The sequence below is a fragment of the Petromyzon marinus genome, chromosome 57 (assembly GCF_048934315.1).
Source record: "Petromyzon marinus isolate PM22_M1 ecotype Great Lakes invasive population chromosome 57, UKy_Petmar_22M1.pri1.0, whole genome shotgun sequence".
NCBI lineage: Eukaryota > Metazoa > Chordata > Hyperoartia > Petromyzontiformes > Petromyzontidae > Petromyzon > Petromyzon marinus.
In genome coordinates, this window is record NC_133723.1 from 6,386,733 (window position 1) to 6,401,746 (window position 15,014).

The window sequence follows — 15,014 nt, forward strand, 5'->3', positions numbered from 1 at the left end:
CCTCCTGCCAGCGGGCGTTCGACACTTCACGTGGCCTCAAGGTGCACATGGCCTGGCACAAGCGTCGTGGTGACGTCACCGCCATTTAGTGGCGAATGGCGGTTGTTGTATGTACGTTGCACATCGAGGTTGACACTCGCCTTAGACGAGGCCATGACCATCCCCCCCCCGTGAGTTCTCCGACCTTTGTGGACACGCAGAAGACCCCGCTGCTTGACCCCGGAACACTTTTGCACGGACCGCCACGCGCCAACAACAATGCATCTCCCGCAACAGCTGTGCGGACCATTCACTGGCCACGCGGCCTTGCAGCAGCAGCACCAGGAGCACGTTGGGAGGGCCCTCATACGGTTGGGAACCCATTGCTGCCGACCTCACAGGCCTTCAAAGTTAGTGTGCAATAACGACCCTGTTGCCGTTCCCCACACCACCACCACCAGCACCCAACGGCCGGTCTCACGCTGCCACTATTAAATTTCACGCCATTCGGCCAAGCCGCATTACACCACGACACAAAGCCGACAGGGGGTCAGTGCGGCGTGAAGCGCGCAGTCGGTGCAACTGCACACCAGGGCCCATGGGCGGCAGCAGCAGCAAGGGGGGGGGGGGTGGGGGGGAGAGGTGCCCTGGTGAATATGCAGAGGACACAAACGGCCACTGGGTGAGAGGACGAGGGGCTGGCTCGGGGCGATGACAAACGCACAGTTGGGATTGCCCGATTTTGTTTTAATGAAGAACTCGCATACGGACGGACGGAAGCACGCATGCGCGCGCACGTACACACACAAGCATACTCTTCTCTGGTGCGCGCGCGCGCGCGCCCGATTAACACGACACGCTGTTACCTTTAGAACGCGCGCGGCCGCGCCGTGTGAAACTGTACAGGTCAGTTGTTGCGATGCTTAAAAACCAAAGCGTGTCATTTTAGACTATAAAACGCGACGAAACTGCAGGCACGATTCTTATTTTTTCTCTTCAGTTTATATTTTTTGTTACAAAAATGCCGATAGTTTACCTACCTGGAACCTCCCCCCCACCTCTCTCTCTCTCTCCTATCTCTGTACATTAAGAGTGTGAATTCCGTGCTGGGCTGGAGGTCGGGGGTGGGGAAGAGGATACAGCTTTCAGTCAGGTGGAAATAGCCGAAGGTGAACCGGGCGAATCTCACCCAGAGCTGTTAGGCACGTAACGGAACCGTCCACTTGAATAATGGATCCTACGGAACGCCGGGCACGGGGATGCAAGCGTCGGAACCGCTGCGGGTAATCATCGACGCGCACGCGCGCGCGCAACAAAAAGCACCGCTCGGGCTGACGAAGAGCGCCAACTGGGAAGGAGGGGTCAGCGAGCGAGAGCGGACGATGACGGGATGGACCGCAACGAGAGGACGGGTGGCAACGATTGTGACAATTCGTCGTTTAGGAGTCGTGGGGCTAGACGGGGTGAAGCGTTACGTGCCTAAGAGGTAACGCAGGGAAAGGGGGGGGGGGGCGAGCGTGATGGGGGGGGGGGCTACACAACGTCCGTGTCGCAACCCCCCAGCACGAGACAATTCTAGCGACCGCGTACGGCCGGCAAATGCTTCGTTAACACGATCCAAATAATCGACACCACCCCCCCCCTCTTCCCCTTACATTGTTATTCATGAATAAATTCGTTCAACGTTTGAATGATTAAATACATAAATTACAAAATTAAGACCACCGCCTTGCTGCTGCTGGGAACGAGCGAGTGCGTTTCAATTCGAGGAGGCGATGATGTGGAGATTTGCGAGGGACAGGTTTGATGAGAGCAGGATAGAGTTTGGGGTTAAGCCACGTTTAGATCTGAACGTAAGCTTAGTTCCAACTCCAATACACCTCAACCCCCCCCCCACTCCCCCGCTCATTATCTTGATTGAACTCGTTCAATAGCGTTGATTTATAAAGGGGGACCACTAATTTAATCTACATTCATAACAAGGTGGAAATTTATATATTTTCTTTTACAATAGTGCTCAGGGTTGTGTCAAGTGTCTCGTGTTCGGTGGATGCGCGAGTCTCGGTCTGTATCCATGCGAATAAATAAGCACGAGAGTGGAGCCGGGGCTGGTAAATCAATCTGTTCATCAAACGATTTGATAATAAATAAAAACTCCACGAACTTGATGGAGCTTTGACCAAATCATCTCGTCAAATCTCGAGGAAGCTAAGCAGGTGTGCGTCAGCCTGGATTAGTGCTCGCATGGGCGACCAGCAATTAACAAGCAGGCTTTTTTAGGTCGCTGGGCTGTGCGGTTTACGGCAAAGCGAAATCCTGTTGCACTGTAACTTCGACCGTTCCACCTGTTCCCCCGGCTACACCAAACCCGCACTGACCAGCGTGGTGAAGTATAGCCAAACCCCCCACCAGGAGGAGGGGGGCGTGCCTCATCCAGCAAGTGGACTGAAAAAAAGGGGCTGTACACGTGTGCATTTCGTACAAGTTTGGAGTGGAATTTTCGCAGGAATCGGCCTTAAGATGTAAAAATTCTGAATGCCATCCTCAATAATCCTAAAGCCACCACAATGCGAGCCTGTTTGCCTTTACCAGTCAGTGGTTTTCAGAGTTTAGATTCTGTTCGTGGGCCCTATTCCCCCCATGCCAGACGGGAGACCACATTTTTGTACAAACGGGGCCAGATTCACGCCGTGAAGAAACCCTTCAGACGATTTGTTCCACCGTTGGCGAGGACAAAATCGTTTGCCCAAAGTTGCGACATGAATTCGGCCTCCTATGCCGCCTTCGTCACCATAATGTTTTCCCATTTCACCGTCGAAGGGAAATTAAACCTGCTACACGATCCCCACCAAACACCCCCCCCCCCCCCCCCCCCCCGGTTACGATACCCGCTTACATCCACCGGCACACATCTTGAGCTGCGCCAGCGTCGGGCCTTCACGGTGCGGGGTGATTTTTCCCACTGGCATTCCCCTCCCCCCCCCACATTCAGTGTCAGTTTATTTTGAAGTACCCTATGAGCCAAGAAGCTCTTAAGTCGGGTTTCATCAATACAAACGTACCGCTTCCGCGACAGGCACAACACGTCAAGGGAAAAATAAAATACAAAAGACAATCGGATAAAAAAAAAAAAGCTTTTCAATGCACACACTTTTATTTGCACTTAAAAGTAAAAAAGAAATTACTTTGGCACAGGAATTGATCAAATTTGATGTCCTCGGTGAAAGTGGCTTGCATAAAGAAAATGAAACGTATCGAAAAGAAGCCACCCACTTTCATTGAGCACATCACATTTGATTAATCCAGGTGTCAAAATAATTGAATTTCTCCTTTCAAGCGCAAATAAACGTGTGCGCGTTGAAAATCTTGTTGTGTTTTTAAACCAATTTTTTGTGTCCTTGTTGCTCTCGCGATATGCAAGAGGGAATCACAGTGACCGCTCCGGCGCCATGACTAGCGGCGATATAAGCGCTCCTTTCATTGGTCATAGGCTGGCCAGCAAAAGCCGATGTGACTGGACCAGATGTTTGCCGTCGTAGGTGAGCGTGACCATTCGTGATATCAAAAAGGGGAGGAGGGGGGGGAGTAAGATGTACGATTTTTAATTATAATTTTTTTGTTAAAAACACGAATAGGACCACGACGGGCAGGACCTGGACCGTTTTTTTTTAAATGAAATCTTGAATTGTCTCGAGAGCGCGGCGAGGTCTGCGCAGAAAATTTCTGCTCGTTCGGCTTCGTAGATCCGAAGATATTGAGCGTCAGAGATTCCCAAGAATATAAACAGACAACACGGCAAGTTCAATAAAAGTGTGTAAAAAAAGGTAATAAATCATATAATTTCAAATATAAAATGTATCTTGTAAAAGTTTTAGCCAATTAAGGAATTAAAAAAAAGTGCAGGCTGGCCCTCGCAACACTGTGGCCCCGAGGCCAACGGAGGGCCGGAGGACGGGGCCCGATCGCGCGCGTTCCATCCCACCCGGCGCTGTACGGCAACACGACTTTTCAACACGGCGCTCCGCCGTGTCGCCGGCGCGTGCTTCCTCGGCTCTCTCATTGCGGCGCGCGGACGTTTCGGTTGTGCCACCACTCGGCTTCTGCAATGGAAAGAAAACCGGGAGCCTCCCCCGGGGCGAAGCGACCGCCTGGTTTGGATGGGCACCGGCAACGGCTCGCTTTCTTTGAGCAGTGGGGAAAAAAAAGAGGTAACAGGCAAGCGGGGTTCCACGTCGATTAAGAGACTTGCAACAATTACTTGTAACTTTTTTGCAAGTTTTGTGGGGTAACAAAAGGAGGGGGGGGGTGGGGTCCCGCCTTACCATCGCCACCACAAACTATTGACGGATACGTTCGTGATTACAGTGTCACTTCGTTGTGTTTATTTAATAAAAACGTTTCGCGCCAGCTTCACTTTAGGCTGTAAAAACACAGACTGCGACGACGACGACGACGATGCTATTGGTCCAAGAGAGAGCGAGAGAGAGCATGTTCTGAATTGGACGAAACGGCGGGCCAAGTATTGCTTCAGAAAGTCCGCTGTGTGTGTGTGTGACACCATGAGCTATGTACAGCCAGGCCCAGGGGAAACGAGCCCATTTATATTACACGTGTACAAAACACACATCTCCCCCATTGCCCCGGCCACTGCCACTCACAAACATCGCAAGCATAAAATATCTGGAACAAAAAAATAAAAAGTGTCAAGGAAAACGAGAGAAAATTTAAACTTAAAAAGGGGGGTTTTTTTCCTCCTCCGTGTTCCGATTAAAAAGCTTAAGAAACCTCTTTAGAAGATCAGCATTGGACAGTTTGAAAACATTTACAGTATGTTACCTAACGCATCACGGTGAACTAAATACATTTTGATTTCTCATTATTTTTGTTTTAACTTACATATATATTTGCCGAGTTTGCGTAAAAAGATTTTTTTTTAAATACTGTCGTCTCGATTAACTCACGTCTTCACCGTAGCGTCGCGCTGATGAAACCGTTTGACTGGAGAGAAAAAAAGCATTTTTATTATATAAGTGCTTCGACACAAACCGAAATTCATTTCTTGTCATCTGCGTCTGTTTAAATAACGTTAACATCCTTGTTTTTTTACTATTTCATATATATACTTTTTTTTTGTTTCTTTAAAAACGTAGCAAAGGAACGGCTTTCGATGATAAGGATCGCATAATTTTTTTAAATTCCCGACAAAGCGGAAGGTTGCGCGGCGTTTGTTTTCGCAGTAATTTTTTTTTGTTTTATATATATAATAAAAAAAACAAGTTATTTAACTTATTGTTGCTGTTACGATTACAGTAAAGTACGTATTTTCTTCACGTGTTTTTTTTTTGTTGTTTTTCAAGTACCGAGTTGGTAAAAAGCCACCGCCGGGGAGGACGTTACTCATCTAAACCGTTAAGTGGGGGGGGGGGGGCGGAGGAAGAGGTGGGAGCGGCCGATGTGCCCGGCCCAACCGTAGTGTGGCCTCCCGGGGGCGAGCGGCCGCGGTCCCACTGCCCGCCGCGCGGAGGAAGCTCGCGGGGGGCAGGCCATGTCTTTCCCGTGACCAAGCGTCCGGCTCGAGAGTCCACCACCCCCCCCCCGCCGCCGCCCCACCCTCACCGCCTCCCCCCCCCGCCCCCCCCCGCCAGCATCGGCAGTTGAATCAACGGGGGCCGTCTGCCCGCGCGTGTCCGTTCATCTCGGAGCAGCCTGCGCACCCTCGTCGTTGGTTCGTCGTCGCGGTTGATCTCGTCTCCGCGTGCCGTCGAAATGCCCCTAAACTCAAGGTCCCCCCCCCCCCACCCCCCCCCCCCACCGCGCCCGCCGTCGACGTTGGAAGAAAACCGTCGGAAAGCGGCGGCGGCGCCCACGACCACCGTGAGGAAGCGGGGGGGGGGGGGGCGGCGGCTTGGGTCCCGCTGCTCGGCGCGCGGGTGCCACGGAGACGGTGACCGGAGCTTGTCGCGCTCGCCGCTACTTGAGCACGAACGCTTCGCAGGAGAGCGACGAGCGCTTGCGCAGCTTCCGCCCCGGGCCCTCCTCCAGCAGGTACGTCACGTCGATGGCTGCGCGTGTCCGTGCGCAGGCGGCCAGGGGGTCGGGGGGTGGGGCGGGGAGAGGGTTCGAGGTCAGCGGACGAGGCAGCACGAGACAATGACGACACAACGTGGCCCAAGGGCATCGCTGTTTGCCCCCCTTTGTTGCAGAGGTTCCGCGGGGTTCAAGCTTCGTGGGCGTCCCGGCTATCGCCGCGGGTAAATATTGCCCTGAACACGAGCGTCCGCTTCAGTGGACGTTAAATATTGCGTTGTGGTATTACGAACCAAGGGCAGGCGGCCGTGAGCGATGGCGTCGCGATCAATATGTAGCACGTCAAAATGCTACATACCTGGGCAAATTACTTAATTGGGTAAAACCACAGCAAGATCACTCCCCCCCCCACCACCCGACTGGCAGACTACACATCTGCGACACACAGCCTCTTAGTTATAGAGGCAAAAATAGAATGTTCTAGCTCACTATTATAATCATTAAAAGCTTTGTACATCTACAATCTGTGAATGTAACTCAAAGCTCACGCTGCACCGTTGAGTAGCAACAAGGACCGCCCCCCCCTTCCTCACCGTTCCTGCTGGGACATTTCGCCAGAAGTGACAGGAGGAAGTTGTTGAGACGATCCTTCTGCCGCTGCCGGCGCTCCCCCTCCGTGGGGGGCTGCTCCGTGGGGGGATGCTCCGTGGGGGGCTGCTCCGTGGGGGGCTGCTCCGTGGAGGGCGGCTGCTCTGGCCTGTCCCCCGACCTGTCCTCCGAACAGACCTCCGACATCGCCGCTCGCTCCCTCTCTTGCTGCTGCTGTCGCCGCGCCCGGCTACTGCTCCTGCTGCCCCTGCTACAGCTGCCCTGGATGACAGCGCTGGCACCGTCGATCCTTTCTTTGCCGTCGCCATCATCGCTTTTGCCGATGCTGCCGCCGCCGTTGCTGCTGCTGTTCTGCTCCGCCTTGGTCTCGCCGTGGCAAACCGACTCGGCTTTTTTGTGCTCCTCCGATAACGTTGCCACAGGCAGTGCTGGTGGCGGTGACGGTGGCGGTGCTGGTAGTGCCGTTGCCGGTGGTGACGACGCGTCGTCCACGTGTCTAGAGGACGGCGCTCCGAGCATCGGCTTCTTCCTGCGCGAGCGACTCTTGTCGGACTTCCACGAAGGCGACCGGCTGCCGCTGCTGCTGCCGCCGCCGCCGCTAGTGTCACACGCGCACGTAACGGGCAGTCTGCGTCAACTCGCCGTGTCGACATCTCTCCGGATTTAATCGCCGTTCATCCATTACGGGGGGGGCAGCGGTGCGTACAAGTACTGAACCGTGAACATGAGAGCCTGGGTTTGGATCCCGGCCAAGTCTAACGTCGGTGGCGAGTGGCATCCCAACCGATCTTCGGCTCCCCACCCCTTCACCATCTCGCACTGAACTGGGTGGAGAAGTTTAGTCGAACCCACGTAACCGACATGGCGCGGGAATGCTTCCGTCCAGCAAGTGAAAGGGTCGTAATTCAGATTTGTCTTGAAGGCATGTTAAGAGCGATCGATCCATCAATTAAAATTGACTCTTACGATCAAGATACATGTGCCAGAATTGTGCTTGGAATAATACATTATGTAAAATTTCGTGCACATTATCTGTTAATGGACGGTTACGGATATAAGAGAGATGGACAAGAAGAAGTGCACGACAGATGAGAGCGACATTGCCAATAGGACAGACAAACAAACAAGGCAGGCAGTTACAAACAAGACAGATGGAACGAGACGGCAAGTTAATATGGTTTGAATCGTGACCGAAAAATTGTGACCCGAAACCTTGACCCAGAATCGTGATAAATCTGTCAATTGCTTGGGGACGATGAATCATCACCCAACTCGATATCCTGCCACTGCTGTATTGTTCAAACGAAGCGACGGAACGTGATCAAATGCTGCTCGCATCTCTTAAGTGTCCGAGGGAGCAAATGGGCCTCTGCTTACCACTCACCGACATCGTGACCCGTGTCCCTCCCCCCTCCCCCGACTCCCCCCACTCCCCTCCCTTCCCCTCCTCTCCCACGACCCCCCCCCCCTCCACTCTCCTCTCCCTCCCTGGATTGAGTGAGAGAGGCCACTCACCTCCCGCCATTCCGCTTGTAGTTCTCTGGAACGTGGTGAGGCTAAGGGGTGTAAAAAAAAAAAAAACACCACAAAGCCACACCAAACGGCAGCACACAAACACGCAGACGCGGCGTTAAAATGACTTACAACAGCAGTTGCCCGGAAAACACATTATTTTTTCATATATTCGCTGTGGCACTGCAACTTATGCAACAAAGGAACACTACACAATGCATTCAAGGTCTTCCTTAAAAACTAAACTTTAGGTCTCAACGGGTTCTTGCCGGGTTATACTTGAAGGTCAGCTCATCTATCTTTGCTATTTCAGGCTCCATCTCCCCAGCACCCTCCCCACTTCCTTTCCCTATTCTTCTCACATTCGGTGGTCCCGCAACAATGTCGCCCGGATCGCAGAATCATTATCAGGATCTTCAGTTATCCTGGAGGAATCCGATAAGCTACAAAGCTCTTTTTCACAGATGTCCCGTAGCCCCGTGACCCTTTTTGCCCGACCCCTGCGTGGTACCCTGTGAACCGTGACCCTGGGTGGTACCCTGTGAACCATGACCCTGGGTGGTACCCTGTGAACCGTGACCCCTGCGTGGTACCCTGTGAACCGTGACCCTGGGTGGTACCCTGTGAACCGTGACCCTGGGTGGTACCCTGTGAACCGTGACCCCTGGGTGGTACCCTGTGAACCGTGACCCTGGGTGGTACCCTGTGAACCTTGACCCTGGGTGGTACCTTGTGAACCGTGACCCTGGGTGGTACCCTGTGAACCGTGACCCTGGGTGGTACCCTGTGAACCGTGACCCTGGGTGGTACCCTGTGAACCGTGACCCTGGGTGGTACCCTGTGAACCGTGACCCTGAGTGGTACCCTGTGAACCGTGACCCTGGGTGGTACCCTGTGAACCGTGACCCTGGGTGGTACCCTGTGAACCTTGACCCTGGGTGGTACCCTGTGAACCTTGACCCTGGGTGGTACCCTGTGAACCGTGACCCTGCGTGGTACCCTGTAAACCGTGACCCCTGCGTGGTACCCTGTGAACCGTGACCCCTGCGTGGTACCCTGTGAACCGTGACCCCTGGGTGGTACCCTGTGAACCATGACCCTGGGTGGTACCCTGTGAACCGTGACCCCTGGGTGGTACCCTGTGAACTTTGACCCTGGGTGGTACCCTGTGAACCTTGACCCTGGGTGGTACCCTGTGAACCGTGACCCTGCGTGGTACCCTGTGAACCTTGACCCTGGGTGGTACCCTGTGAACCGTGACCCTGGCTGGCACCCTGTGAACCGTGACCCTGCCGTGGCGTTTAGGCAATTCACTCGCCGTGAAGTCCCGCTTGGGCGCGAGCCGCTTCTCAAAGTGGTCGAAGGCGTAGGCCTTGGTGCACGTGGGCCAGTGGTTCTTGTGGATCTTGTAGAAGAGGTGAGCCGACTTGTCCAGCCGGTAGTCGCAGATGTACACGTCCTGCTCCTTCACGCCCTTGGGCCGTCCTGCGCAGACGGGGGACGCAAAAGGCTCTCGTCACAGAGACGAGGATGAGACGCCGATAACGGCGCTTGCGACGCACGGGACACACGCGGAGGGGGCTCAGACACTCCATGGATAAGGACTAGGACACAGATACAATGGTTGCAAGCAGCACGTAAGAGCTCGGATAGAGGGCTTGGGGACATAGACAAGCAGGTCTGGACACGGACACAGAGGAACAGACTCGGGCCTAAAAACTATGGGCGTCATTCGCCGTGAGTAGGAGCTGTCTGCTTCACAGTGGGCGTTAAAGAAGCCTGAGACACTATTCGAAAAGAGAGTGGGGCCATGGTGTCACGGTCCAGACTTTGATAAAATTACTCGCAAAGGACTTTAATAGTCGAGGAGGGTTTAAGAGACGCATTTTACTTAAGCGATGCGACCCAAAATTCAATTACGAAGGTGGTGGTGGCGGCGGCGGTGGTGATGTTGACGAGTGACGGTAGCGCGGTGGGGGTGGGTGAGGAGGGCAGGGGGGGGGGGGGGCGCGTGGCGGTGGTGGGAGGGGGTCGCGGGGACCCACCCTTGCAGAAGGTGTAGAGGTCCATGACTTGGCAGATGCCGACAACGGCCTCGAGGGGGATGATCTCGTAGAGGGGCACGCGGAAGAGCTCGTTGTGGTAGAAGCGGCGCGACGGCGCGTGGTGCGTCTCGTGCGGCCGGAAGTAGTGGTGCCCGAACGCAAAGCGCTCGCCCCTGCGGCACGCACGCACACACACGCACGGGCAGGCACACGCATGGGCAGGCGCACGTGCGGTTATGCGCACACACACACACACAAAGAGATCCCCCTCGTATAGCCTTAACAGACTGTTGGGGCAAGTGCTGTTACCGTGCACCTATGAAGGCCAGCAAGAAAAACGAGGGGGTGGGTGGCCAGCGCCACACCCAACCGCCTTTGTCACACACCAGGTACTATTTTGATGCTGAGTCGACCAAGGGGAGGCCCTGGACCAGTTCAGGTAATCGTCACTGGTGTTGGCCGTGAGCGAGAATGGAACTCGGGACGCTGGGTTCATACTGCAGCGCGCTAACTGCTACACTACCAATCCCCCCACACACACATAAACCTAACAGAATGGGGCTTGCATCTATAAGAACACGCAAGCAAAACAACATAGGTGCCTTGCATTTTTAAACACGAGCATGCGATGCCAGCGTTAAGAAACGCACGCCAAATTGGTCGACACACAATCGCCATGACACGGGGTACACGTGTCACAAGATACACGATCACAACGAGCACATCATTTGTATCGCAAGATACGCACAATCACAATGACCCCCAGGGTTCACATCACAAGACGCACACACAGTCACGAAGCACGCGGCTGTGCGTGTGCGTGGGCGTACGTGGGCGTGCGTGTGCGTGCGTGGGCGTGCGTGCGGTGGCTTTCAGGGTCCTCACTTCTCGTTCTTCCAGAGCTTCTCTACGCGGAAGATGTCGAGCTTGTCAGGGCTCACGTGCGACAGCAGCCGGTACGACTGCCGCACAGGCTGCCCGTCGGCGCCGCGCCGCTGTTGGGAGTTGTCCCTCATCAGGTACACGCAGTCGCCTGCAAAGACAAAGATCCCCCGGATAGCCTTTAACATACTGTTGGGGCAAGTGCTGTTAGTGAGCGGCACCCTACGAAGGCCGTCACGGCACACGAAGGGGTGGGGTGGCCAACACCACGCCCGACCGCCTTCGTCCCCCTGAGTTGACGATGTTTTTACACATCGCACCAGGTACTCATTTGAGGCTGAGTTGACCTAGGGGAGGCCCAGGACCAGTTCATATCATCGTCACTGGTGTTGGCCGTGAGTGGGAATCGAACTTGGGTCACCGGGTTCGTAGCGCAGAGCAGTCGCCTACTCCCGCGCACACACACACATAAACAAAGATTCCCCATGAGAATAGGTTTTCCCCTTCTTTCTGGCAACAAAACAGGTGTTAAGATGTTAAAACACCAAACTGAAACCTTTCACAAGGAATCATGTCTACATTAACCACAATATTTGTGGTCAGAATGCAAACAAAATAAACCACTGATAATATATGATGCATTGTCTTTGAAACTGATTGGTCCACACCAGAGACAGCTTCCCTTTGAGCCTAGTCTCAAACGGTGTGAGACCAGAGGACACCACACGAGCTATTGGGGAAAGTGGTGTGGCCACGAGTGGGTGGCTTTTTCTCTGTTGTAACAACAGCTGTCAAAGGCTCGCTGACAGGCGGTCACGGGACAGACCGAGGTGCCATGGGTTGATTGACTGAGATGACAGATGCACCAGCTGTGCCCCCTACTGTGCCAACCTGCTGTTGTGAGCATCGCTCCCCTGCCCTCCATTGTTATTGGAGGGCGACTGCCTTCAACTGCCCAGTAGCGTCATTCACGAGCCTCCTCCGCTATACACACCGCACCAGGTAACCTAGAGGAGGCGCATGATCGGTGGTGATATCACTCGCCATTGGTTTTACCCACAGCTGGAAATTGAACTCAGGTGTGGTAGGGTTTATCCACACTTGGCGAACGTCTTTTAAGTGCCCCACGGAGCGGTGTTTACAGCGTGTTAATAAGCCATACGGAGCAATGAGTATAACGCAAGGCGGTACCAATTTCACATTCAGTCATTGGTGGCCAGGCAGAGACCATCGACTCGCCCCACGCGAGAGCCCGGCCTTAAAACATGGGCGGCCTAAACCAGGGTTCAAATCCAGAATCTCAGCGGAGCCGGCACAAATTCTCCGAGCCACCAAGCGTTAAACCCCCCCCCCAGGCCGAGCCACTCCCAGAGGATGGCGGCGATGTGGGATGGCCCGCAACCCACCCTGCTTGAGCAAGAGGTCGTCACGGAGGAGGCAGATGTAGTAGGAGCTTCCGTTCTGGGCGTACGACGGCTGCGGCACCATGGGCACCTCCTGCGGGCGGGGCGGGGGTGGGAGGGGGGTAGTAAGCGGACGAGGGCGTGCAGGGCGCCCGTGTGTCTATAGCGCGCGACTGGCGAGGGGCCTCGCGAGTGTAACGGTACCGGCAAGGACACCATTGAGAGCTTCACGCCCGTGCTCACACTGCTCGCCGGCGGTCGAGGAGGACATTTGTTTGGTTCGAGGCGAGTGTGGATGTAAACAACGACGAGGATTGGAGGCCTGCGCCGTCAGCTGGGTTTGCCCGTGAGAAAGAGAGAGGCCAGGTATAGGTAGAGATGGGGGGGAGGTAAATCATAAGAATTACATTTATAACGCGCCAGATTTTACAGACAAGTCAACAAGTCAGAGGCACGGATCCAAGCTCTGGGCTGCTCGAAAGCCTGATCCAAACAGATAGAGAAGGAGGCCTTCAGATGTTTCTTAAAAGTCGGACTGCATTTTACGTTGCGGATGTACAAAGGGATGGAGAGATCCACACCGAGGTTATGTAAGAGATGAGAAGAAAAGGAAGAACCCAAAGGAAGGAGACGTGGACAGAGAGATAAGGACGGAGAGACAGAGGAACACGGAAATGAGGAAACGCAGGAAGACTTGGGGAGTTTGGGGATATGGAGAGGTGGGGGAGATATCAACGTGGAGGAAATGGGGAGATGGGGGATGGGGGAGACGGGAGGAAGTGAGGATGCGAGACGGGAGACTGGGACATGTAGGAAGAGAAGGGGAGGCAGGGGCAGGCAGGAACGCCGGGAAGCGGCGATGTCCACCCACCCGCTCGACGTGGCGTGGCTCGCACAGCTCGCACAGATAGTGCTCCACGTCCTCCGTCACCTCCATGCAGTCGCAGTGCTGCCACACCTGGGGCGCAGGGGCGGCAACGGCACTGTCACGCGGCGCCCTCTACCGGGCCGAGTCGCAGCCGACTCGGGAGCATTCGACCCCTTTGCACACGTACATCTGCGGCGCTCTTGTCAAAAGCCCTGCTCGAGTCACGCGGGTCTCGGGGTGCAACGTGGTGTGTAAATGAGAGCCAGAGACCATGGGCAAGAATTTAAAGCAATGGTCCTTTACTGCCATCCTCTGGAATAGGTGCCCGCTCTAAAACGGCCTCATGGACGGGAACCTATTGGCCCCTTATGATAGCGAGAGGGTGTGACGTGGCCCAGTGGTAGGGCGTTTGCCGCAGAGGTCCGCGGCTAAAACAGAGCTTCACCGCACTGGTTAGTAGTGCGGGCGCTTTAACCATATAGTACGCGCCACCCGCTTCACAGTGGGCGGTCAAGGTCCTGTGAAGTTATTCGAAAGCGTGTGGGCCATCGTGTGCACACGGGTCCCTTGGTCAAAATGTTACACATTTTAAAAAATTACTTTGCAAATAACTTAATCGGCGGACACAAGAGCGGATCGTCGCTTCCTCGTGCGAAAACCTAGCAGGGGCCTTTCCTGGAAGAAAACATAAATACAATGAAGAGCCTCAGGACTCGGTGAGGATTTCCTGGGTAGACACAAAGCGACAAAGAAGGACAACAAAACGACATTTGGCAGCCCCCGCCCCCCGCGTCTCCGTCCCTCCTCACCAAGCACTTGTCGCACTGGATCATGAGCCCCTCGTCGCGGAAGAGGCCGCAGATGCAGCGGATGACGTCGTCGTTGGCGCCGCCGTCCTTGTCTCCGCCGGCGCTGCCCCCGTCGTGGCGGTCTGCCCCGGATCCGGCGCCGCCGTTGGTGCCGGTGCCGCCGCCCGAGATCTCGCTGCCGTCCGCCTCGCTCGCGGTCTCGCCGGCGATCTCCTCGAGCTGAGCCGAGGCGTCGCTGCGGGCGCTGTAGTAGGCCTTGCGCAGGCGGCACACGGCGCGGCCCACGTTCGACTTGCGCCCGTGGTACTTCTGATGAAAGCACGCGCAAGCAAAACTTTAATTATACACGAGTAAATTTAAACTAAGCCAGACTTTTCATTTTACCAGGTAAGGGCCCACTGAGCTATGTGTCTCGTTTGTTAGAAGCGAGTTGGCTATCACAAATGATAGCTCAAAAAAGTGGCTTATCGTGTGCACATTTATAGCAGGCATGTAGATGAAAAAACCGGAGGACCCGGAGAGAAATCCACACGACTACGGGGAGAGAGACACGTACATGCATCGACAGGGTCGGGATCGAACCCACGACCTCCTGCACACCAGGCGAGGGAGCCAACATCTCTTAGACACCTTGACGCGAGTAAGAAACGATGAGCGAACATTTGGCCCACCCCCGCCATCAAAACGGCAAAGGTTGCAGCCCTACCCGCAGACGCTTGCTTACATCACCGCTGGTGAAGGCGTCTCCATCAGAGGGAAGTAAAGTAAGTCCGAACACTTGTTGTCGCGCACTCTTATGCGAGTCCAGTCCATCACGAATGATCGCACAGAGTGAAAGCCTCTTCGGAAGAACACCACTGTGTTGAGTTCGTTTGCAAAA

At 54.7% G+C, this 15,014-nt stretch overlaps 1 protein-coding gene across 2 annotated transcripts in view; it reads right to left on the bottom strand.

Moving 5' to 3' along the window:
• Nucleotides 1-4,338: 4,338 nt before the first annotated feature.
• LOC116954923 (histone-lysine N-methyltransferase ASH1L) overlaps nt 4,339-15,014 on the bottom strand; it is a 91,256-nt gene continuing 80,580 nt past the window's right edge. For both annotated transcript variants that reach the window (XM_032975736.2, XM_032975735.2), the window contains exons 22-30: nt 14,135-14,443; nt 13,329-13,415; nt 12,461-12,551; nt 11,058-11,205; nt 10,173-10,345; nt 9,446-9,612; nt 8,131-8,171; nt 6,600-7,213; nt 4,339-6,041 (exon numbers count right to left, since the gene is read on the bottom strand). In XM_032975736.2, the coding sequence (XP_032831627.2) occupies nt 5,950-6,041; nt 6,600-7,213; nt 8,131-8,171; nt 9,446-9,612; nt 10,173-10,345; nt 11,058-11,205; nt 12,461-12,551; nt 13,329-13,415; nt 14,135-14,443 (1,722 nt within the window). In that variant the 3' untranslated portion in view covers nt 4,339-5,949. The remainder of the gene's footprint in view (nt 6,042-6,599; nt 7,214-8,130; nt 8,172-9,445; nt 9,613-10,172; nt 10,346-11,057; nt 11,206-12,460; nt 12,552-13,328; nt 13,416-14,134; nt 14,444-15,014) is intronic.